Below are 26,078 nucleotides of genomic sequence, written 5' to 3'. Positions count from 1 at the left end.
TATAACAGATATCCAAGCAGTTAGAGTAGGGTGTACCAGTAGTTTAATTTGTCACATTAATTGCAGCTTTTAAAGTGTTATATATGTCTGGTGTATCACAGCTCTATTGCAGATTATTTCCAATATCAGTTACATTGTCTTGGGTCTGTCAATCGGCCAGTGGAGCAGCATCTGGGATTTCCAAGGTTGGACTGAAAGCTCTTGAACTTTGCTGGGCGGGCCAAATTGTCCACACTGTCACGCAGTTATTGTGTTGGCACCAACGAGAGCCTTCTGTGTAGACTTCTGTCAATGGTCAAATGGACTTAATTTTCAGCATAGGGCTTATCTGTTTTTCTACCTTCAACACTTAAAGCATGTAGTCTTTACAACATTTTGTATCTGGAATATTAAAAACAAATGATGGTTTGCCTAGATTGCTATACCATTCATATCTAAAGAAATAAGAAAGCATGTTCTTCTAAACTTTCAAACTATTTTAGAACAAGTCTTAACTGTAATATTTGTTCTTTTTTCAGGTTATGATGCATTTGTCAGTACAACACCCATTGCCTCTACATCTACTAGTACTTCAAGCCCCAGTATAACTTTTGTGATTTCCAGCACTGCCCTGGGAAGGATTGTAAGCAAAGCTTCAAGGCAAAACAAAGCAAGACCCACTAATAGATTTACATACAAAAGCACAGCTCCCAGTCCAGTCATAATACATAGCAGTAGGGACAAAGAAACTAATGCACGGACTAGGACCACCACCATAGCAACCACCACCCCATCTACCACACCTAAATCAACCACCACCCCAACTACCACCACCAAATCAACTACCACCCCATCTACCACACCCAAATCAACCACCACCCCATCTACCACACCTAAATCAACCACCACCAAATCAACCACCACCCCATCTACCACACCTAAATCAACCACCACCCCATCTACCACACCCAAATCAACCACCACCCCATCTACCACCACCAAATCAACCACCACCCCATCTACCACACCGAAAGCAACCACCACCCCAACTACCACACCCAAATCAACCACAACCCCATCTACCACCACCAAATCAACCACCACCCCATCTACCACCACCACTACCACCACCAAATCAACCACCACCACTACCACCACCAAATCAACCACCACCCCATCTACCACCACCAAATCAACCACCACCACTACCACCACCAAATCAACCACCACCCCATCTACCACACCCATAGCATCCACCACACCAGCTCTTCCTGAAAGCACAGCTGTCACACAAAGAGTTACTGCCCCTCAAACCATTGTTTGTACTGAGATACTTACAACAACACAACACAACCTTAAAGTGACCAGTCCTGAAACAGAGCCATTACCTACGACAACTTTGACTACCACTTCAGAACCTACCTGGCCAGTGACTGACTCTACTGCCATCACAACTGAGCAGGTGGGTCGCTATATATAGTATTTTATTCTATGTTGTTCTCAGTAAAGTTGATGATACAGTATGTGTAATAGATATGTCTAATTCAAAGATATAAGAGCAGGGATTTAGATTAATCAGTCTGCTTCGGAATATTAAAATGACAAGGTATATAACATCAGATACAGAGGAAGATAATGAGACAATGAGGACATATTGTAACTTGTAATTACTGTAAATTCAGTAGTCATTGTAAATATTCTTTGGGAATACTACCATTGTAGCATTTTATATATTTGAATAGACCACTCCAAGTTCAGAAATCAATGTTAAGTGGTCTCCTTAAATTTTTTTAGTATTTACTTTTGGTAGAATTTAAAGGAAGCTGCATTGTTATATTTAATTTCCAGAACAAATGTGTAACTCTGAGGACTGAAATCACAACACATAAGACTGGGATATTTATTAATTCGGTCATAAAAAGTGAAGCAAAAAAAAGGTGCAACATTTTAAATTGTTTGATGTTGCATTGAGTGCAATATGAGAATCAGTTCACAAGTGAGCCTCTGGGATTTGGGGATTTGCTGTTTTTTTTTTTCTTTCAAAATCACATCTGTATTATAATTGTATCGCAAGCCGTGATACTGGTTCCTTTTATGTATATTTTGGCAAGCTGAGTATTTATTTTGTTCAAACTCACCATTGTATCTGTATTGCTTGTGATCTGTGTGAGTTTAAACTTCTGTCTGTAAAAGTTGAGCAAAGTCCCTTTCCTTTTGATAGAAGCCAAGAGCAGTTGATTTTTTTTTAAATGTCAGGAAATGTTGGAAAGGTTTCTGGGAGTAGCGACAGAGTCTCCTATTTAAGCACATCCGGCCTCTCCCATTCCCCCTTCCGCTCTGTGCGCCTATTATAGATTACACCTTTGAAGAAACAAATTGAAAAAACGGAATAGTTCAGACAATACCAGATTTACAGAGAGGCTTGTATATCAATGAATGTTATACATTAAACTTATTCTTAAAATGTCGAAATTAATTTAATAAGGAGATTTTTGTTAGCAAAACATAATATACCATACAACCACAATCATTTACTTGTTTCCAGTAAGAGTTGAATATGGTCTATCATTTTTCTAACTTTAAAATCAAAAGGAGAAACATTTGGATTTGTTTCAATTTCTCTTCTAAATGTTTATATATAGTTTACCCTGTATACTCTCCATTAAGTATGTGCAGTTTTCTAGAATAAATATGTGCATGAAGAATATTGTTTTCTTCCAAGCTAAAAGTGTTCAGTTTAATAATAATAAGTATATTTAGGAAAAAAGTATGGGAGTGCAGAATAATTTTGAGCCAGTTTGCATATATTAAAACAAGTTAAAATATGGAACAAAGACCAGAGCAAACAGTGCACACTAGAATGTGTTTAGTTTTTATAATAATAAAACTGCATAAGTGAACACTTCGATTTGCCAGTAACTTGCATAGGAAACATTGCATTCATCATTAACGACCTAAGGAATACAAAGCAATGGGTCTCCAGAGAAAGTGAGAGCCAGGAAGGAAAGAAGGGTGGGATAGAAGACCAGGGGTGAGAACAGCAGACGAAGACTTGCTGAAGATTTCCGAGGCCTTGAGACAACAAGTGAAAGTTTTCGGCACTTTGGGGTGAAGACGTCGAGGGAAATGGACGTGCAGATTTGAGAGCTGGAACCGGTGCCAAGGTTTAACGAACGGAGAACCAGATTACCAAACTGAACTGAATGATAACTGTTTTGTTTAGAGAAGAACTACAAAAATCTTTTTTTTCGGAGTATGGAAATTGCATTTATCCTCCAAAGGCGTAGTCTTGGTGCAATACTTGGGGTCCCAGGTCTGGATTAATCATTTGGAGGGAGCCGAGGAAATTCACTCTTGATTGAGGAAGTCCATGCAACAGGCTGTGGAGAGCCCGAGTGGGTTAGGATGGCAGCGTGGGAACCGCAGGAGGCTGCGAGCTGCACTTTCTCCTCCGATCACCACCAGGATGCACCTTAAACCGAGTCCATATTCACACTTCTCTGAAGATCCATAGTGCAAAAAGTGAATTTGACCTGACCGGGATGAAGTTTACAATATGCACATAAAGAGCTATATTTGAATGCAGTAATCAGTCGCCCAACACATGCTGACTCGGGATTTGATTATTTTCCTATTATTTATTGAACCGGTAAAGGGGTATTTAAAACCACTGCAATCGCAATGCTGAGATGTCAAGCTGGTTATTTAATACTTTGTGTAGCATCGACTTTTCTCCAGGTGAGGCGAAATTAATCGATAATCGAATCTGAATAATCTCTTTTCAAAGACCACCGTCCAGGACGCACAATCGAAATGATGGTTATTACTTTGTTCGCATTTTAATAATAATATTGTATCTGCATGTGTCATATTTAATTCAATTTAAGATGGGCACACAGTTTGAATGACCATCACTGAGTTTACTTCTTGTTTGCGTTTTAGTACGGCACCACCGAGGCTGTGAAGTGTACTGTAAACCTGACTGAGGCCACTGTCTTCAATGGCAGTATTGTGTTAAAATGGACAACTCCTGGAGAAGCGTGCAATTTCAGTGTCATTCACACACTGGACCGCTCGCCAGCGGGGGACTGTGTCCGACAGGAGCCGCACAGCCGCCAGTACCAGTGCGTCCTCAGGGACCTGCCGCCCGGCGAGGTGCGCCACCTGGGCATCGTGTCCGCCGCGGACCGGGAGCAGCGCAACGTGTCCCTGCAGACGGGTAAGAGCCGGGCTAGAGCCGCTGTAACTCATCCCGCTAGTTTTCCGCTTTCTTGTCAAACGATTGTGCAGAAATCAGAGTGAAACATGAACACATTTCCATCTCCCTACTGACCCCAAAGAACATGTGATCAAGCGCACTATTAAGGCTAATTAATAATCATCAGAACTTGTCAAATAGATCAGGGCAATATTGGTGCTGATGCTGCTTTTCTAGTTAGTCGAACATCTTTTAAAATGGGTTGTGGATAATGTTTAGCTCTATACATATTCCTTTTCATTTGTTTTTAAATCAAAGTAATGTCTACTATCAGGCTAGTTTTCATATTGTATTCACATTGACGTATTTTCATTATTTGCTGTAGATTTGATCCTTTTTGATATTAAAATGAATACTTAAAATATTTAAATGGCAAACTCAACCCCATGTTAGTATTTGGAAGTTCTCACAGATTTAAAAGCATGAGTTATTTTATTATTTTTAAGAAAGCCATCTGGTTCTTGTATGATTCTTTTTTAATTTTCAGTTGAGTGTGTTTTAATGACATGCACGGTTTGGATTTGCAATCATTTACATATTCTGGTGAACAATAATTATGTATTGCTAGTATTGGTGGTGTATATGCCTTTAGACCTGTGTTTATGTGAATATATTATTAATGGGAAATTAGATTTGTTCTTTATAAGTGACCTAAAAACATATTGGGAAACATTATCATGACTATAATGTTATGCAGCTTAAATCTGAAAAATACCTTATTTCAGTGACTTGAGCAAGGAATTATGATAGATCATCAGCACAAATCTGAGAAGAGCATGAGCACAAAAAAAATAATTGAGTTAGTACTTAGCAATGCTTTGAGATGCATTACAGCAGAAATCAAAAAGTAATTGTGAAGAACCTCACAAGGTACAGATGAGAGAAATGACTGAATTATGTTAACAGAAGTCTTTATTCATGCCAGCACAGGAGAGTTTTTATTTATTTCACCAGGAAATGTACCCATTGAGATCCGAGGCCTCAATTACAAGGGGGTTGTGGGACACAAACGAACAGTCAGCACATTAATGAATGTGTGGTATAACATTCAAAATACTAAAACAATAAAATAATTAAATCAGTTAACTGTCCCTATTTACAAAGCAGAAGCATTTTGTTTTAAGTAATTGCATGATGACAGATAAGGATAGTCCATCAAATTCTCTCTTCAGAGTGCTGGGAAAATAATTCAAAGTTTTTGATAGCTGATATGCCAAAGACAGTTCTCACTTGCACGTACGCAACCTTATCTCTGGGGTATCTCTGGGAAGCTCCAACAGACCGTCTCAAAGAGTTACAAAAGTGTTACAGGTTTTACACAGATTTTAGAAGGGGTTGGGTGATGAGCCAGCCCCAGCAACACAAATTAACGGGAATATTTCTAGTTACGGATGCTGCTTCGTTAACAGCTTGCTGATTGGCTGGAGTGGGGTCTCTGCTCCAAGGAACAGACTCGGATGGTGTCCTGGGACATCTCAGCGACTTTTATTTCGACGTGCTAGTTTTCAGGATCTTGAAACAGGAACTGTGTGGGGGTACGGGAGAGAACCCTAACCGCTAAGGCCAGAGTGAGCTTTAATATTTCAATTAACCCTTTACGGTTGAGCGGCGTCTTCAAGTTGTCAGTGGTTTTTGCTTGAAATTAAACTGTGATTTCCTATTTTCTATTTCTATTTCCTTTGTAGCAGACGCTCATGTTGAGGATCTCTTTTTGTTCTCTTAATCCAGATATTAAAAATTGGTTTATATAGAAAGAAAATGAAAATGATCATTTTTATGATGAAGAGTCATTTAAAGAAAACAGTGTACAACGTGCTATTTAGCTTCCAGCAGTGCTGCAGGTGATGATATAATTATTATATATTATTGTGAGGTGTCTGTTGATGTTGAAGTTAATTAAATAATGTAACTAAAGGTGCAATTAATGTTTTCCAGGTTGTATTATATAATTTGGCATCCCCAGAAAATGGTTGCATAACATTTCTGTAGTTACATAACTAACCCAGTCATGCTCTCCTTGCCAATAGAAAGTATGGGGAAGGGAAAAAGCCATTTTGTGTTTTGACACCTTTACTGGATCTGAATGACATGAAGGAATTAGGGAGCCAGCAGCTGTGAAGACTTATGACCAGTTATTAATATACATAAGATTTCAGCACAAATTGCAGATAATTTCACTTCTTTGATGAACTATAATAAGGAAGAGAGTTAGTTTCTGTCAGTTATTCCTGATTACTCTTTGATAGTAATTCCATTGTAAATTCAGACTAGATGTAGTTTCCCACTAATATCCCACTAATACATTCTAGATGTGTTTTCTTATTTGTATTGTTCTTCACTTCAACACTTACGTTTTCTTTTTAAGTTTGTTTTTAAAGCGACTGTTTACTGATGAGTGATACAAGTGTGCTTGCTTTAAGAGGACTTACTTCATGAACTCCACTTTCAGTCCTTTAAAATGGTGTAAAAAATATATATTTCACTCATTGCTCATTCAGGGATAATGTAGTTATTGATAGAGTAAGTTGAAACAAGCATTTCACAGTGTGATAGATGCTGGATGCAGTCCAGAAGAGAAGTCTATAACAATGTATGCGCCTAATCTTAAGTGTTTGTTTCCAGACAGAACTCCCTTTACCCCGCCATTTCCCAGACTCATTGTTCCTTTGTTCTAACGGATACAGAAGGACTAAATGTTTTGTTTTGTGGGCAGATAGATTAGATAAAGTATGCACTTGTGAACTTTACCTTCAAAGCACGCAACCTTATTTGTTTTATTTTTTTATTTTTTACCTTCAACATTTGAACATCTATACAGTATTGTTATGAAAATGATGTAGATATTAAATTCACCAACTGTTATGGGTGATGGATAGGTACCACAAAACATACCAATTTTAATCCTGATTAGCCATAGAAATTAAGCTGGGAAATTTGAAAGTTAACCTGCAAGTCCTTTAACATCTGAATTTTAAAAAAGCTGCGTGTTTCACATGAAAATGTTTAACTCCTTTGAATTCTAATGAATGAAGACTATTACTATAAACGTTGCTCCCGTACGTTTGAACAAGCTGTTTTGTCTTGATTTCTGGCCATAGTGAGTGGAGGATTTGACTCCAAATGACAGATATTAAACTAATTACAATGCAAATTTATATGGTAAGGAATTCTGTGTGATGGTGTTAATTGTATGAATAGTTTAAAACAAACACGCATTGTATATTATTTTAAAATAACAATCACCACTGGCATTTAGTATTTGATGTATTGTTTTTCTGATGCTGATAAACTGTTGAATGGTAAGGCCTTTCTGAAGGCTGTTGCTGTAGGGCGCCTTAGGAGGAAGCCATAAAGAAGGGTTCAAGGCTGCTGGAGAGGCAGCAGTGAAGGTTGGCCTGGCTGGGCTTCAGTGTTTAAAGGTCTCTCTTTCTTGTGATGTTTCCTGTGAGACTCACGCTTACCCAGCCATCAGGCAAACATTTCTGCTTCCAAATCCCAACTATAAAAGAAGCTTATGTTGCATTAGAATTGCCTGAGACAAAGTGTGAATTAAAAGTAAAGTAACTTAACATTTATAAAAACAGTTTTTGTCTGTTTGTTTATTAATTGATTTCTTTGCTTCAGATATCAGAAATAGGATCTACACAGTACATGATGGCATAGGTGTGAAGTAAAGCAGGGTAATGAGGCATTTGTTCTCGTGTGTAGCTCTGCACAAATGTGCATTGGTACACACACTGTGATTCTACCTTGTGTCATACTTGGTGTTTTACTTCCTTGTCACGCTTTGGACAAAATGTTACACCAAAATACAACTGTATCACATTTTAGCTATTTGTGTAGTGTGATAAATGTTAAGTCACACAAAGTCTGCTCTGGGTCACCTTTGTGTGTGTGTCTTTGCATAAAACTTATACCAAATGGTTTGACCTTTGCTTTCAGGGTGCATTATTATTCACACCATCGTCTGGTATTCAGTTCTGTATCGTCTTCCTTCCCAGACCCCCGGGCGCCTGCGAGGATCGAGGTCCTGCAGGAGAGGAGCGGTCGCAGCAGCCTGCAGGTGGCATGGCCTCGGTCCCTGGGCAGAGTGGACCTCTATGAAGTGGTTTTGCGAGACCCAGACACTGGAGAGACATGGAGGACCCAAATTGCAGGGAGCGCCTCCACCCAGGCTAGCTTTTCCAACCTGACCCCGGGCAACCTGTACACGGTGCAACTCAAGGCTGTGGCAGGGAACAAGACCTCCCCTGCAATCCACACCACAGGATTGACAGGTGCAGCCTACTATTTATTATTATTATTATTTTTATTTCTTGGCAGACGCCCTTATCCAGGGCGACTTACAACATAAGTGCAAAAATACAGAGAAGTACAAGGCATCAATCATTACAAATTCAACTTAGCTAAAACATAGCAATTCAAAATAATACATTTTACAAATTACAATTACAATTTACACAAGTACAGTAAGAGACTTCCTACACCTTGGACGGTGAAAGCTAAGTGCTGTCAAGATGTAGGGTTACAGACTAGGGCTACTATATTCAATTCAATACAAAATCAGAGCAGTATTACTTTTTGTTTAACTCTCAGTGCTTCCCACCAAAATAAAAATTAATAATAAAACATATGAAACAATGAGAAGCTCACTTAATAGCTTCTAAGCCTAAGCTACCTAATGCCAAGCTCATATTTGGCTTTAGAAATAGTCTGTCAGCTGATTTTAATGCCTGCTTTTGAAAGGCATAATGATTAGTTGTTTGGAGACAGGGTTGTTATTACTGTCACACACACATATGTGTTATAAAGATAAGGATCTTGAATGCTGCATTTCAGCATATGTTGGGATTTTTTACAAACTTTTCAAAGCTTATTTATTTATGGACTGAATGCACTGCCATGTGTGTCTGCTTAATTATACTGTCGTAGAAAGCTTTCTGTACACAGTTCATGTACTTACACTGTCCACACTGTTGGCTGAAAACAAACCTTTGCATCATATCAGCCATAAAAAAAACTGTAATTATTCAGTGTGAAAAAAGGGAATCTGAGTAACACTTTATGTATACACTATCTTGTCCTTGCTTTGAAAAAGACATTTCCCTTTCTTGATGTATTGTGTTATTTGAATAAAATATTAATTTAATTGTGAGAAACTATGAGAAATTAATTATGGAATGTGTTTTCCAGTCTGCAATTAAGAAGAATTCACACAGGATCTGAAAGTATTGCTTATTGTAGTGTCTAAGCACACTTCAGGGTGTTGGAATTTGAAATAAAAAAACATTATTTTCGCCATGTACAGTAATTCTCAGCAATCCACTACACTGTTTAAATCTCACTGTTTGTTTCCTCTCTAGCTCCTTCTCCAGTGAACAACCTTCAGCTTTCTGGATCCTCAGACAGCCTGGAGGTGTCTTGGAGGGCAGGCTCTGGGAAGGTGATGAAATACAGGCTGCTACTGCGAGACAGCGAGAGGCTCCTTCAAAACCTCACCCTGGAGAACAGTTCCACCAACCATTTTCTGAACAGCCTAATCCCAGGACACCTCTACAATGTCACTGTGGTCACAGAGGTGCGGGGGCTGCGAAGTTATAGCTCCCAACAGGCCCGCACAGGTATGGACTGAATCATGTCTTATGAATCACTGTCTGGATATTAGCATTGATCCTGATTTGAGCTTTTTGGGGAATTTGAAGGAAACAATTGAAAATTATAAATGAAATACATCCTTGGAGTAATCTTGTTGGAAGTATCCAAGTCAACACTGAATATAAAACACATTAGTCTTGATGACTGACCGCTTGTTCATGTTTCCTTTTTTCCCATTGAACTTATTTTTTTGTAATGAAACCTAACTCTGTGAAGTCAGCAGTATCCAGTTCAGTCGTTCTCTTCGTGAGATTTTCACACAAGAAAGTGTGTCTAATGGAAAAGCGTGAGAATTTTGGACTCTTCAGACTTGTGTGCCAAGGAAAATTGGCACCGCTAACACATGTTTTTTACCTGACTCGTTCATGCTTTCTGTTAATGGTGTGCAGGTGCAAAGCCCTGGTGAAACGAGAGGACATTTCTTCTCCTAATGAACTTAATGTCAAGCTCTTTGTTTAAGTTTCCAACCACTTTGCTCTTTGTAATTGTTTCCAAGATATTTTCAGCGGCTCCCCCACCCTTCCTCGTTTGCGAAGCTGCGAGTTCTGGCTGCGGCGCTCAGGGATTTTCTCCATTTTGCTTTTCTCCGTCTCGTCGACACTGCATTTCACCTTTTTGGCCTAGCCTTGGCTATTGTTTCCCACGTTTCTTTGTATTGTACACAATGCAAAGGCAGCAGTGTGGAGTAGTGGTTAGTTCTCTGAACTCAGAGTCGTGGGTTCAATCCCAGGTGGGGGACACTGCTGCTGCTGTACCACTGAGCAAGGAACTTTACCTAGACAGTTAAAACTCAGACGGATTAAATTGGAAATTGTATTTAAAAATAATGTGATATATTGTAAGAATTTTAAGTTGCCCTGTAAGTAATCTGCTAAGAGATGTTATAACAAAATAAAACAATTAAGTTAATCTAAACCATTTAGTCTGCACAAAATACACTTAATCTAATATTTAATCACACAAAAGCAGCAGAAGCAACAATTATACAAATGTACTGCCCGACTTTTATACACAGGACTCAAATATTTCCAGTCTGTATTTGTTATTATATGTTTAACCCTTTATATTTCAGGTTCTGAGTATTGTCCTTACCAACAGAGTCCCTTATAAATTAGTTCCAGTGCTGGTTGTTGTTGTATTTTTTTATGCTGGCCCCCTGATCATACAACACTAAGTTGTGTTATTAAATTCTAGTGTTTGATTTGCAGAGTACATTTTAGTAGGGTTTCTCTGAAAGGGTTCTTGCTGTCAATGCTTTTAACTGAAATGAATGCTTAACTCTTCTATTGCTCTATTCCAGCTCCAGCCAAAGTGACAGATCTGAAAGTGCTGAACAATGGCAGCCAGGACAGCCTCCGGGTCACATGGAGCCGAGCCATGGGTGATGTGGACTCTTACACCCTCACCCTGTCCGCACTCTCGTCTCCCCTTCCTGAGAGATCACTGCCAGGAAGTGCCACCGAACTCCTCTTTAAAGATCTGATGCCTGGACGGCTTTATCATGTGTCTGTCAGCACCAGGTCTGGAAAGCTACAAAATGAAACACAGGCTTTAGGTAGAACAGGTAAGCAACAGCTATCTATTCACTCAAGTGTATTGTCTTACCAAAAAAAGATTAAATATGTCATACTTTCTACCAACTCCAACATGTTTACATACTAAATACATATATTTGTGTTTTCCTTTAATCATGATATATGTTTGTGATAAACCCATGTGTATAGCAAAAACTGTCCCTTTCCTTTCAGTTCCTGGCAAAGTCTCTCAGTTGGCGATGAATGAACTGGGGAAGCAAAACAGTCTGAGGATGACGTGGGCGCCCCCTAGGGGAGACTGGGAGCACTACCGCATCCTTCTACTCAACAACTCCATTCCCATAGTGAACAGGACAGTAGAGAAGCAGAGCAAGGAGTTCACCTTCACAAACCTGGGCCTCATCCCAGGACGCCTCTATCGGGCCGCAGTGATTGTACGGAGTGGAGAGCTGAGCAGCAGCACATACTGTGAAGGCAGAACAGGTACAATTACTGAAACAGTAACAAATTGGCTAATGATCATTCTATCAAATTATTGAATCTTTGTTTTTAAATGAAGGCACGTGATTCTTTCACAATGCAGTCTGAAAAATGGTGTTTCTCCCTCCTCCCTGTGGCAGCTCCTCAGTCAGTAGTGCAGCTCCATGTCCGGCACATGGACGAGACCTCTCTCAGTGTGGGCTGGACCAACCCGCTGTCCGAGTGGGATCATTATATCATCCAACTGAAGCACAAGGGCACGACGGTTCAAGAACGGAGACTGGAGGCCGATGTTAAAGAGTATAGGTTTAACGACCTGGTACCTGGACGGCAGTACTCCATCACTGTAACAACCAGCAGTGGGAAACTCAGTTCCTCAGCCTCCGTGACAGGAAGGACTGGTAAGTTGATTGCACCCGGATGCCCGTCTGTCTCCCCCGGCCTGTGTTTACAGCTCACTGATGTATCTGAAACAAGAAACAAGAGCAGCTTGACCTTACGTATCTGTGTCCTCCAGTTCCAGCGGAAGTCACCCAGCTGAAAGTCAGTAACCAGGGTAAAACGGACAGTCTGCACACCACCTGGGAGCGGGCCGCCGGGGAGGTCAGCTCCTACCGCTTTCTTCTTATCCACGACAGCATCGTCATCAAGAATGAGAGCGTGTCAGGGAACACGAGCGCCTACAGCTTCCACGGCCTCAGACCCGGTGCGCTGTACCGGGTGGTGGTCATCACCGTCAGCGGGGGCGTGTCGTCCCGGCAGACGGTCGCGTCGGGACAGACAGGTAGGAAGCCACTGACCCAGACAGGAGTGGGAGTAAGTAAAGCAGTGTGTGATGCAAAGCACTGCCGGAATCCTTTTTGAGACATTCTTTCTCAGTAGTGGGGTTCTGTGTTTGTGTCGACCCGATTATAGTACAGACTTAACATGAAGTGTGGATAAATGACACAGTTCACTACAGGTTCACTAAAAGGTACTCAGATATTTTGGGTTGCTTGTTGAGAATTGAGATAAATATTTTTAGGCACAAAGTCCGTGCTTTAGATATTTTTAAAAAGTGCAAGACATTGTCCTTGGGCTGGAGTACGAGATTAGATTTGTGAAGTAAATATGCTGGCCTGCTGCAGCTGGACTCTAAGGAATTACCAGGAGTCGTTAGCACTAGATTGTCTTTTCAAAATGTGTCCTGCTATTTTGAGAGCTGAATTCACATCTTTCTTAACTGAAAAACACTGAGAAGCACAAGATTTACAGTATTTTAATTTGAAATCTTTACCCCCTCATGATTCTTGTGGAAACATCTTGGGAAGGCCTTCATCCAGCAGTGGATTAATATGGGTTGATGGTGATGAGATATTTATATGTGTAAGATCGCAGTGTTTATTGTATTCATCTTGTTGACACTAGGGGGCACTCTCTGAATTCCCCTTCCTCTCCATGCAGTTCCTTCAGCTGTGGGAGAGATCACAGTCAGCAACAACGGACGCACAGATTTCCTCAGTGTGTCATGGCGGCCGGTCGTCGGAGATGTGGACAGCTACCTGGTGACACTGAGTGACCACGAGAAGGTCGTCCACACCTTGGCAGTGTCCAAATCCAGCACAGAGTGTGTCTTCAACTCCCTTGTGTCGGGCCGCCTGTACAATATCTCCATCACCACACGCAGCGGAGTGTATGAGAACCACACCTCCGTACAGGAGCGAACACGTAGGTCATTTTTCTCCTTGAGTATAGGGCGCTGTGTTTGCTATTGTTTTTTCTTTAAGTTATTGAAATAAATTCCACATTATATAACCCCTCGATGGCATTTCTCCGTTCTCAGAGCCGTCAAGTGTTCAGAATCCCACAGCCATTCACTCGGCAAGGGACTACTACCTGAAAGTGTACTGGCAGGATGCAGAGGGAGACTTCGACTATTACCAAGTGGTCATCAAACACAGCAACGACTTTAACCAAAACAAGACGGTGCCCAAGACACAGACCGAGTGTGTCTTCAATGGACTGGTCCCTGGGAGGCTGTACACCGTGACTGTCAGTACAAAAAGTGGAAAGTATGAGTCAAGCGTGTCAACAGATGGCAGAACATGTAAGTAAAGGACCTGCTTTAAAATAAATTAAACTATGTGCCTGCATCTCATTTCACAAAATTAAACAAAGCACTGCTGGGCAAAATCATGGCATTTATTATTTGCTTTGACCTAGAAAATATTCTAGTGGGTTTACAGTTTAGCATACAGCAGTTTTTAGAAGGAATCTGATACTGATTTTATATCTGTAAAACCTTTAATTATGTAATTCTGTTCACAAATACCTTTCTGCTTTACTTCTGAATTATAATGTTTATGCTCTTGAACAATTTCTGTTCATAAATCATACATCTAAAAGAAGCATGGTCCCAGTGCAGCATTACTGCAGGCCTCAGGGTGTCTGACCATGCATTGTCCTGACTGTCCCTGTGCCCGCAGTCCCGGCCGCCGTCACAAACCTGACTCTGGCCGACATGAGCACAAAGGAGCTGCACGTGACCTGGTCCTCCGCACTGGGCGACGTCGACCACTACGAGATTCAGCTCCTCTTCAACGACATGAGGGTGATCCCACCCATTACCCTGAGCAACAGAGTGCTGGAGTACCGCTTCACCTCCCTCAAGCCAGGACGGCTCTACAAGATGGTCGTGTCCACCTTCAGCGGACCTAACCAGCAGGCGCAGTTCATAGAAGGGAGGACAGGTGAGGAGCAGGGACCAGTGACTCACAGCCTTATTCTGTGCATTTAGAAGTGTACTTGTATTGATATGTCATCTGCAAATGGGCACTCCCTTTAAGGATCTAAGGCTTTGCTCTCTTGTGTGTCTTTCAGTGCCTAGCACGGTGAAGAACATTCACATCGCCAACAACGGTAAAACGGACCAGCTGAAGATCACCTGGACGCCAGGGGATGGGGACGTCGACAGCTATTCGGTGTCAATCTCCCAACAGGGCCGTGTGCTGAACATGCACTCCGTACCCAAGCAGGTGTATGAGTACAGCTTCCAGGACCTACAGCCAGGCCAGCTGTACAGCATTACGGTGCAGTCCAACAGCGGCACCCTCCACAACAACAGCACCGCCAGCAGGCGCACAGGTGAGGCCGCGGCACAGGGCTGGGCTTGAAGGTCTCTCCGTCACACTCAGCTTCCAAAAGCAATTGTTTTCAAAACCTGTCAAGATGTCGTTAAACGTTATTTGATACTTCCAGCTGAATTTCAATTATTTTGATGTTAGGAGAATGTAAAGAGTGTAAGATTCATTAGTATCATGCATTGGTGTTAAGTTCAGGGCCCGCCACTTCACCTATTAAACCCCTTTCTTGTGTCTTCCCCAGTTCCAGCCTCAGTGACAGGTCTGAACGTGGATAACAAGTACACCACCTGTAGTCTGGTGGCCAGCTGGCAGCCGGCCATAGGGATAGCGGAGATGTACAGCTTACAGCTCCTCACCGAGCAGGGGGCTCTGATCACAAACCGCTCCGAGACGACCACCTCCACCCAGCACCGATACAACGACCTGACGCCAGGGAAGAAGTACCGGATCAGAGTGTCCACCGTGAGCGGGGGGATCTACAGCGACGCCGCCCAAGCTGAAGGACGGACATGTAATGGAAGATTACCCATCTCTGCATGCCAGCTCACACCTTTCCTGACCAGTTGAAAAATATACTGGATCTTGTAAAGCTACCACTGTCTTCTTATTATAAGTAATCTTGCCCATTAAAGTGGCAATAGACGAATCTAAGCTTTACCAATTCCTTTGTTGCTTGCATTGCCCAGTCAGGCTGTTACTCTTGACTTCCCTCACACACGATATGATCCAAATAGGCTGATGATATACACATGCTGATGTTATAAAGTAGAGTATTTTATGTATCTCATCCCTTTCTTGGTCTCTGATTTAGTTCCTGCAACGGTCAGCGGTTTAACAATCAAAGAGAACACAACTCACAGCCTGTCCTTCAGCTGGGCCACATCCGAGGGAGAGTTCGAAGCTTACGACATATTTCTGTACAATCCTGACGAAACCCTGCAGGATCGTAAATCCGGCTCGGTCAGCCTCAAAGAGTGGACTTTCCTGGGGCTGCTGCCAGGCAGGATGTATAAAATGGTGATCTTGACCCGCAGTGGAGAGCTGACCAACGACTCCTCCATTCATGCTAGAACAGGTGAGACATCTGCCAAAATTGTGCTTCGTGATTTGTAGGGTTTTGAAGACAGTATTTTATTTTCTTAACCATGTCGATACATAGTTGCTTATTTCATCACTTTTTACTGGAAAGTGAACTTGCCGTAACTTATTACATCATGCCTAACTGTTCTACTCTTTCATCAGCTTCTTCAAGTCATATCCTCAGCAATTGACGGTTATGAATCACTTCTCTTGCTAACGGTCCAACCCCATGACAACACACACTATGAAACCGTGTCTTATTGTTTGCTGTCCACCTTCTTTCTGGCCTCCTCCTCTCTCTCCTTCCCTCAGGCATTCCTCCTTCTGTGTTCAGAAATACGTCACCCCCTGAGAACATGTACAGCCAGTTAAGCTTTTCTCTCAGCCACATTAATCATGAATGATCTTTTCCCACCACATATTTTCAGCACTTGCTCACCTTTCACAAAATATTAAATTCAACAGCTTTATTATGTAAAGTTTGTGTACCTCGAACTTTCTGTGGGCAGTGGGTTTCGCTGTTGTTTATCATGATACTTACGCTTTTATTATAGGTGACACATTTTTTTTAATTGCACCTGCAGAGATGACTTCCAGAGCAATGTTAATGCCTCCTCTACACTAAATCAGCTTTAAGTTTAGCTTATTAACTGAGAGGATAATAATGTTGTTTCATATTGTGTAATTTTCATTGATCAGCATTCCTTATGGCATCCAGTATAATCAGTAGCAGATTCATTAAAGTGTTGAGATGAGGGGATGGGGGTTCTGGTATTAAACAATATCATTGACTTTAACTTATAAGACTAATTTCACTGCCGACTAAATACAATCAAAATGCTAATAGGTCTCTATGCGTCACTGTATTTATGACAACATTCGACATTCAACTTTTTTGGGTTGGTGCATGTTTAGTATAACAAATGAGAATTATAGGATTTTTTTTTTTACTGTTGTTCTAAAGATGTATTTATATGTATGTGGAATTCATAACAGAATAAGCACAGAATCCTATATAAAATCAGTAGTTCTTTAGAGGTTTTCAATATAAATCGACAGAGGGTGTACATCAAGCAATGTCCCCAAATTTATCCCAAATTCTATCCCTGTCATGAATGACACCCAAAACACTGAATTCTGAACAGAAGCCACAAGAGGCTTGATGTGGATGGAGACAAAATGAGTATGAAGGGAGTAAATATAATGTCTTGAGGTCCTCAGTTAGAGCAGCGCGTGTAACGTGTCCATGCCGTGCTCAGTTCCAGCCCGAGTGACAGCGCTGCAGGCTGAGAGCAGGAACCGCACAGACAGCCTGTGGTTCAGCTGGGACCAGGCAGCGGGAGACCTCACAGGCTATGAGATCTGGCTGTACAGACCCGACGGCTCCCTGCAGGACAGCGGCCAGGGGAAGGCTGACCTGAGACAGTGGCGGTTTCAGAGCCTCTTCCCAGGGAGGCTGTACAAGGTTGTCATAGCAACCAAGAGCGGTGAACTCTCTAACACGTCCACTGCTGAAGGAAGAACAGGTAGGCTCTGCTTTATTGATTGATGTGTCTGGTTTATGTATTGCAGTTGGTTGCTTTATATGTATGTGTTTATTAATTTTCAAATAACTGTGTGTGTGTTTGTGTGTCACAGCCCCACAGCCTCCCACGTCTGTCTCGTTTGCTGACATCACTAACACGTCCCTGGAAATCACCTGGACGGCACCAAGCGATGCAGACTTCGATGACTTCGACCTGCAGTGGGAGCCCCAGGACCAGCTCTCGGTGGTGGACCCCTACCACAAGGGCCGCTCTGTCAGCCGCATCCTAAGAGGCCTGTACCCCGGGCGGTCGTACAACTTCAGCGTGCGCACGGTCAGCGGCAGCAGTGCCGGACACAGCCCACGCACCTTCAGCAAGCCCATCTATAAGAGCATCCGAACCAGTACGTAGTGCTCCTCGCCTTACATTGAGCATTGCACACTCCGAGCACTAGAGGGCAGTGTGTGATTAAAAAGTGCATTTTAATAGGCAGACAAATACTAGAAAATGATAGGTTCAGATTCTTTTATGTCCCAGAGAAATTAAATAAATATGAAGTCCATTCTTTACCGTTCAGCAACAACAATATATATTGAGTGAAATACATACATTTTTATTAGAAAGCCCATCAAAGAAATGTATTATGATTCTTATTATTATTTGTTTGATCTGTTTTAGGAGTTTCCATTGTGTAAAAGCCAGGGAGAGAACCGCATGGCACAAAGCAGGGTTCTGAATTGTATTATAATTCAGTTCTACGGCAGGTTGTCTTATTCATTTCCGACTTGCTAGTCACTTGTTAATTGTATTGTTATTCCAGTGTAAGTAATCAGCCTCTAACTGTGCTTTGAAGTGGTATTTGTTTTTCATCACTTATGCAAATACATTATAATGGCTGAAATTAGCGTACAGGGATTCTCTCTATGTGTGTTTTTTAGGGAGAGAAATTTCTCAGGCATTTATTGTATAATGTCCCACTAATCAGCTGTCTGGCTAAATGTTGCTTTTGAAAGATGAATGTCCTGCTGTTGTTGTTGTATGGTGGTTGATTAAAATAGGCTTTTAATGCGATAGAAACATTTTACATTCACGGCATGGAAATTATAGTACACTAAGCCAAGTTACGGCTGGCTTTGACCACTTAATGCATTGTACTGATTTTCACATCAAGGCTTTGATTAAGATGCCTCTCAGCCTAGCATAACTGAGAGCTTTTTTGTTTTAAGTATGTGTTGTATATGAAGGCTTAGGTATGTCTAAGCCAATGCAGAGATTAATGATGACTGGCTTAAAACATTCAATCTTAACTGTTATCCGAATATAATGCTTCCTGTCGCTTATAATTTGAATGCAAAATGTTCTTATAGCCCCACATCTTATGCAGATATATTTAAATCAAATTCTGATGCCGCTGTAGACGTTATTATTTGTTAAAGTGAGTAATTGGGACATTATTACAGATATGGACGTGCCTGTGCATTAAGTGATAATGTGAATCGGATCAGTATGGGATGAGTAAATCTTGTGTGAGATTACATGCAATTGTGGATTTACTGTCTACTGTAGAATATATAGTGCCTCATATAAACCTTGCTTCCAAACCGTTGTTCTATAGATTTAGGTTTAGTCTAAAACAGTAGAATAGATGACAATGTATAGTGCAAATACTCGTATAAATATAAATCCATCTCATCTTCCTTCTCTGCTACCCAATCCTCGTTCTCTTAAAGTGTCCACATTCAGGATCTCAATTCCACGTGTCCTGGGATCACCCCTGTCACTTGTCTTTACAAACGATTATGGTTCCTGGTACCCAGATGAGCATATTTGGTCATCTCAGTTCTAAAAACAAAAATTACTGAAGCCAATCGTTAGAAAACATAAAGCAAGCGCTCAGAATGTGAAAATTGGTTGGGCAGCAAAGTGATGCCATTAAACTGATGCATTTGAAACTGCAGGATTCATTTCTGCCAGCAGGAAGGATTAAATTGATTTAAAAAACAAGAATATAGAATTATCTTACTAGTAGACTTAATACATTAATGTTTATTGCTGACTCATCAAAGTAGATAAAAAGACTCAGTATTGTGATTCCTGATGGCTGTGCCAGTAAAGTTTGACAATAAATGAAAGTGCCTTGTTTGTAGACCTGCACATTTTGTATGGATGTCTGTTTCCCAGCATTGAGTGCTTTTGCTTTTTAGCTATTAATGCCTGGAAATCAGTTTTGACATTCTCTCTCTTTCCCCTGTTCTTGTATCAATTTACCTTTGTTCTCCCTTCCCTTGATGAACTCAGATGGACTCACCACTGTGTTTGCTAGGGCTATAGACTTGTAAACTCGAGCTGCTGCCACAACTGCCTGTTTATGCAGGCAACATGAACCAGACACGGGTAATCTGGCCATGTGGCGGCACTGAAGAATAAATTAAGGGTTAATGATGAGTTTTTATGTGACATTCAGATATAGACCTCCTCGTTGAGCATCAGGGAAACTACAAACTTAATTCTTCTGTGTCTGGCCTTCAGGGTCATGCCTCCACCTTTGACTGGGTTGTCCCTTGTCCTCCTCAGAGCCTGCGCGTGTCCAACACATTCACTGCCGGCCCCAGAGCTCCACGGCCATCTCCTGCTCCTGGAGCCCCCCCGAGTCCGACTACGACAGCTACACCATCGAGTGCTACCAGCAGGACCCCCGGCAGCTGGTGTACTCCCGCCGCACGGGCAAAGACACCCAGGTCTACAACATCATCAAGCTGGACCCTCACAAACACTACACCGTCTCCATCAAAGTCATCTCTGACACCATGACCAGCGTGGCCGCAGAGGACAGCGTGATCACCATGATCGACAGTGAGTTTAAAACAATTAATACAAATAAAAAGCAATAGACTGAAAGTATTACAAAAACCACAGGCAAGATGTTCCTTTGGCCCTCCGTTTACAATCTTAGAAGCGTCGCTGTTTATAATTCTCTCTGTTACTAAGAAAGGTACCACTGGCTTTTTAAGGAAAGCAAATTGCAGCTTTGGCATCCTTGATAAATATTTTCAATAAGGAGCTTGTACTGCTTTGAAAAATGATCCATTTCCCCAGCAGTGCATTATTTCCCAACCGTTTGTCTAATCTTAGCAGGTTGCTGAGTCGTCTCCCGGTCTGTTTTGGCTCTGATAGATTTTTGTTTCAGATGTTTTAATAGTCAGTTAATCTATTAATTGCTAATTTTTATTAATTCAAGGACACAATCAATGGAGCTAATGTCTTGTTCAATAATATGATGGGCTATGTTCATTAATACTCTTTCTTTTATTGATTTTCTCTATTAAGTTATAAAAGTTCTGTTTCAGCTGAACTAGAGCAATAATAAACAATTGCATCTTAAACAACACTCCCCTTAACCCCTTCATCTATAGAAAAGTCTTTTAGCTGACTTGTTTGGAGGGAACAGATACAGTTGTTTGATGTTGAGAATTGAATCATTCAACTGCATAAATGTGCCCTGTTTTCACTGTTTTCTATTAAAAATACATACTACTTGCAACAGTTCTAAAGTAAAGTGTAAGAATGTATTCTAATTATGTCACTTTGATTTATTTGATCTACATACAAAAAAAAATAATAATCTTGAATAAACGAAAGGCAGGTTTTAAAGTTTTTTTTTTTTTATCCCCTTGACTTTTATTATTTAGGGCACTGTGAATGAAACTTTGCATGAATATCTCTGTGCAACAGATGCATTAAACGTATTAACATATTATTGTGACAATGACTGATGAGTTTGTGTGTCTCAGTTAAACTATTCTGGGCGACCGCTCTTCCACTCGCAGTGGGTCTGTTGCATACTTCTCTCTGTGATTTATATATAAATATGAAAAAAACTCAGGTAAAAAAAGGTCACATTAAATAGATCTTTCCCAAAGTGAAGACAGTAGCTTCTGTTCAGACAGCAGCTTTAACAAACGAAGCTGGCACGAGGTCTCCGGGGTGCCGCCTCTATGTGTCTTTCGTGTTCGTTATGTAAGAGTGCAGGCTCTGTGACTGCCAACTGGGCATCCCTATGAATGAACAGCAGCATACCGCCAGACTTTCGCGGTATAAATACATTTCAATAAAGACTTCTGAAAATAGCACCTGCTGGAGGGGAGGAGGGGGTGAAAATTTGGAATATAGCAGTACAGTTTACAAGATCATTGGAAAAAATCCGGGGCTCAGAGATCCTTCGATGCTCTTTTCTCTCAGTAGAAAAAAATGACACAGATTTGGCAATGAAAATGGCTAGCGACATCAGCACTGGGAAATCAGTGCTGCATTAACCACTTAATCTTGCAGATGGTGGCATTGAAATAAGGAGCTGATTTCGTTTCCCCCTTCAATTCACAGACACAGTTGTGCATTAATGTCTTCTGCTCTTCAGAAGAACGAGTATGATATAATAATTCCATCATGGGACCTGTCTTCAGTTTGTTCTTCTGATTGCGTCCTTCTGTTCGCAGACAGGGCTGTTTCAGGACTGAAGCAAAGCCTAGAATATTTTTTGGAAGTGGTGTTCGTACCCAAGCTGTCAGAGAATAGAAACCCCTTAAAAAATCAAAGCTGAATGAACTAGATTAGAGCCAGAGGTGCTGAAAGAAAACAGCGTTGGGTGGAAACACACAGATGTCTGGATCTGTTGCTCCTACTCATTAAGAATGTGTTTAATCCTCCTCATTAAATTAGGTACATTTTTAATTTGTATTAACAACTCCCCCCCTCACGCTTGACAAACAGACAATAAAAAAAGATTATCTAAATTGAAAAGGCGAGTGGTTATAAAATACAGATTAGAGAAAATCCTCATGTTAGCTTGCCCTGTTAGAGAATGGATTCCTTTTGCAAAAATGCATGCTGGGTAACTGGAAACTGGATCTGTAGCAAATACTGTGCTTAAATTATTACTGTCTTCAATTTCTGTATTGTTTAGATAAAGTACAAAAGTACTCACTGCATTTGTAATGGAATCCCTTTATGGCAAATGTCATCCATGTCAGAGAATGTGCTGACTGTGTTGGTTATATATAATTATATAGAGAGCCTTTGTTTTTCACAAACTAACAACTAGTGCAAGTGTAATTCCAAAGTTTTTTTATGGTTTTACTCATGACGTTGTCAACATTCAACCAGCATGCACATAGCATTTCTAATTTATTGTGAAACATTGACTCAGCATGTGTTTTCTCTGCCAGGCCCCCCTGTCCCGCCCCAGGACACACGGGTGAACGAGAAGGCGGCCCGGATCAAGAAATCCACCATCTTCTTCAAGTTCAACTGCAGCTGGTTCAGTGATGTCAATGGGGCAGTGAAGTATTTCACTGTGATCGTGAATGAGTCTGACAGTAAGTCTCTTTTATGTTCACTTCATTGCTTGTGTTATTCAATCCAGTCAGTTGCCTTTTTATTTTAGGGGAATCGTTTTCTTACAGCGAGGATCTTCTCAAAAGCCACACATAAATGATATAAAACTATCTGAAAATGTCTAGGCTATAATATAATCTCTATACTCTTTATACTTACTACTGAATGTGAATTTAAACTGAATGTGATGATCCAGAGGTGACGTTTTGGGTCTTTTTCTTTTTTGGATAATGCTCTCTGACACTTTGCTAATTTGGATTGATAACAAAATAGATTAGCTTTCCTATGATACCCTTCCATATCATTGAAATGTCATTATATTATTTTTTTCATTTTGAACTGTAAAAATATCCTTATTATAGACTCGATTCATTATTTTTTTTAAATAAATGATTCTTCTGCAGATTGTTTTAGCTAATGATGTTGTTGATTCATGTTCAAAGCAATTAAACAGAAAGCGGGCAGCTCTTTCAACAGAATGAATAATAGTATTTCCACCAATACTGTATATTTCACTGATTAGGAAGATCAGTGGATATTTGTTCCCGTAAATTAATTGCAATCATAGATACCGTGAACATGTTTGTATTGTAGCACCAAGGGATAATCAGTAATAAACCTTTTTCATTCGTATTGTTTCTCTTGCTTTGCTCCTCTCTAGCCAGTGACATCCTTCGGCCAGAGCATCAGCACCCCCTGCCCTCATACACGGACTATAACCTCAACAGTTCGATCCGGGCCTACCAGACCAATTACTTTGCCAGCCGGTGTGCCGAGAACCCCGACAACAGCATCCAGAGCTTCGAGATCAACCTGGGGGCGGGGATGGAGACCCTGGGAGGGGAATGCGACCAGTCGCAGCAGCGGTTCTGTGATGGCCCGCTGAAACCCAAAACCCCCTACAGGTGCTGCACTCTGTCACTCTGTCACTCTGTCACAGCAGGACATGTTGTCTGAAAGTATCTGTTTACTTATTCAAATGTCCATCATAATGTTGTTAATGCTCAATTTCGCGTTGCCAGGATCAGCATCCGAGCTTTCACCCAGCTATTTGATGAAGACCACAAGGAGTTCTTCCAGCCCCTCTTCACTGACACCTTCTTCTCGCCGCCCTTAATGACTGAGGCAGGTAAGCATGTCTCCAGCTGCCGTATAACAGACTTTCTGTGTTCTCGTGTGTGCCATTGATTTTTTCCACTGCCCATTTATAAGTAATTGAATTTGACTCGATATTATATTCTGTTATTTCGAAAGAGAATTGGATTTGATTACTTGCTGCACCAGACTCCCCCAGTATGTTGTATTTCAGAAGTTTCCATCTGTGAGCAAATTAGACAGCTTTAAACCCAACGAGGATTTATCCAAACATGTCCCCGCTGTACATTAATGATATGATACTGCAGCCCTTGACAGATAAAAGGTAAAGGTACAAAGTCAGTAGTAATAGTGATCCAAAAAGCCAGACCAAACCCCCATCAATAACGGTGCCCTTGTCTTGTAACCCACGGTGTGGCTGTGTTTTGTGTTTCTTTTTTCCTGCAGAACCGCTGTCCGGAGTCATAGAAGGAATCAGCGCTGGTTTGTTTCTGATCGCCATGCTGATCGGGGTGACTGCTCTGCTTATCTGTCGTCAGAAGGTCCGCAAAGTGTGAGTGACAGGACAGTTTACCTCTATACCTCGCAATCAGGCAGAGTGATTTCCCTTTTAATTTGGAGCTTAATATTCATTGCACTTGGGGTGGTATCCTAACAAGTAGGTATTTCAGGGTAGAATCCCAGTGAGTGATGAATGGAAGAATGACATTTTCTACAGCTCCTTTGCAAAGACCCATGCATTTAATTATTTTTAAGAGGAAGTCAGCTTATTGTTGCATGGCATATCGCTGATACAGCAGGAATACACCTTGTAGGGCAGACCGCTACGGAAAAAGTGGATGTCCTCGGTATATTCGACCTCTTAAAAAATCACACCCTTGAGAAATGAATTGCCACCATCTGAACTCAACTCCCCAAGGCCGAATTCAAACCAGGCAGCCAAGGGCACAGCCACCAAGGGATTCTATCAGTCTGCCCCTGGGATTGCCATCAGAGAGGCATTAACCTAATTCCTCTACACCAGCCTCCAACCAAAAGCATTTGAGTTTTAACTGGGGCTCTGCTGGAGGGTTCAGAATACATTTTGAGACCACTTCCTTAAAGTAATTCCCTGAGACACGCTTCATCATCTGTGCTGACAGTAAAGGCTTGGTCCCATGGATTAAGAAATATAGAATTCTGTGTTTCCTCCACTTTTTATTCCGAACAGATGAAATGCATATGTAACAAAAGGCATCTTTAGATTATATACAGTTAGGTCCATAAATATTTGGACAGTGACACAATTGTCATCATTTTGGCTCGTATGCCACCTCAATGGATTTGAAAGGAAACAATCAAGATGTGCTTTAAATGCTAACTTTCATCTTTAATTTGAGGGTAGTTACATCCAAACTGGCTGAATGGTGTAGGAATTACACCCATTTGTATATGTGGTCCCCCCAATTTTAGGGGTTCAAAAGTAATTGGACAAACTAAAAACATCATGAATTAAATTGTGAGTTTCAATAATTGGTCCCAAATCCTTTGCAGACAATGACTGCCTGAAGTCTGGAACACATAGACATCACCAGATGCTGGGTTTCTTCCCTAGTAATGCTCTGCCAGGCCTGCACTGCAGCTGTCTTTAGTTCCTGCTTGTTCTTGGGGCGTACAGAGCCAAAATGATGACAGTCGTGTCACTGTCCAAATATTGATGGACCTAACTGTATACAGTATGTCTGCCACACCTTTGAAACCTTCAACCTTCCCTCTGCAAAAGATACATAAATGCTTTTGTCAAGGTTAGTAACATAACCTTGTCAATCAATTCTCTCTCTACTGTGAAAGAGGGGTTGCTGCATTACATGGTAGCTTAAGCCAGTCAAGGTACTTGAAAAACAGAGAATTGCCTCCATCTTAACTACCGCTCAGACTACGAGGAGCACTCGTAAGAGACCTTGAATGGCCAGGTCTT

General features: G+C 41.2%; 1 protein-coding gene across 4 annotated transcripts in view; it reads left to right on the top strand.

Moving 5' to 3' along the window:
- LOC136771287 (receptor-type tyrosine-protein phosphatase beta) overlaps positions 1 to 26,078 on the top strand; it is a 42,236-nt gene that overhangs the window by 3,112 nt on the left and 13,046 nt on the right. For 3 of the 4 annotated variants that reach the window (XM_066723483.1, XM_066723482.1, XM_066723481.1), the window contains exons 3-23: positions 519 to 1,441; positions 3,922 to 4,198; positions 8,239 to 8,514; positions 9,601 to 9,858; positions 11,193 to 11,456; positions 11,641 to 11,910; positions 12,048 to 12,308; positions 12,425 to 12,691; positions 13,351 to 13,614; positions 13,730 to 13,993; positions 14,373 to 14,636; positions 14,767 to 15,030; positions 15,271 to 15,540; positions 15,841 to 16,104; positions 17,369 to 17,635; positions 17,748 to 18,038; positions 20,210 to 20,488; positions 22,858 to 23,007; positions 23,688 to 23,931; positions 24,049 to 24,155; positions 24,569 to 24,674. In XM_066723483.1, the coding sequence (XP_066579580.1) occupies positions 519 to 1,441; positions 3,922 to 4,198; positions 8,239 to 8,514; positions 9,601 to 9,858; positions 11,193 to 11,456; positions 11,641 to 11,910; positions 12,048 to 12,308; positions 12,425 to 12,691; positions 13,351 to 13,614; positions 13,730 to 13,993; positions 14,373 to 14,636; positions 14,767 to 15,030; positions 15,271 to 15,540; positions 15,841 to 16,104; positions 17,369 to 17,635; positions 17,748 to 18,038; positions 20,210 to 20,488; positions 22,858 to 23,007; positions 23,688 to 23,931; positions 24,049 to 24,155; positions 24,569 to 24,674 (5,830 nt within the window). Of the gene's footprint in view, positions 1 to 518; positions 1,442 to 2,453; positions 3,718 to 3,921; positions 4,199 to 8,238; positions 8,515 to 9,600; positions 9,859 to 11,192; positions 11,457 to 11,640; positions 11,911 to 12,047; positions 12,309 to 12,424; positions 12,692 to 13,350; positions 13,615 to 13,729; positions 13,994 to 14,372; positions 14,637 to 14,766; positions 15,031 to 15,270; positions 15,541 to 15,840; positions 16,105 to 17,368; positions 17,636 to 17,747; positions 18,039 to 20,209; positions 20,489 to 22,857; positions 23,008 to 23,687; positions 23,932 to 24,048; positions 24,156 to 24,568; positions 24,675 to 26,078 lie in introns of those variants that run through there. The other variant, XM_066723484.1, reaches the window with a different exon arrangement.

Source organism: Amia ocellicauda, chromosome 15 (assembly GCF_036373705.1).
Source record: "Amia ocellicauda isolate fAmiCal2 chromosome 15, fAmiCal2.hap1, whole genome shotgun sequence".
In the NCBI taxonomy this organism is placed as follows: Eukaryota; Metazoa; Chordata; class Actinopteri; order Amiiformes; family Amiidae; genus Amia; species Amia ocellicauda.
The sequence above is the reverse complement of the archived record's forward strand: the minus strand, read 5'-3'. Positions and strand labels throughout refer to the sequence as shown.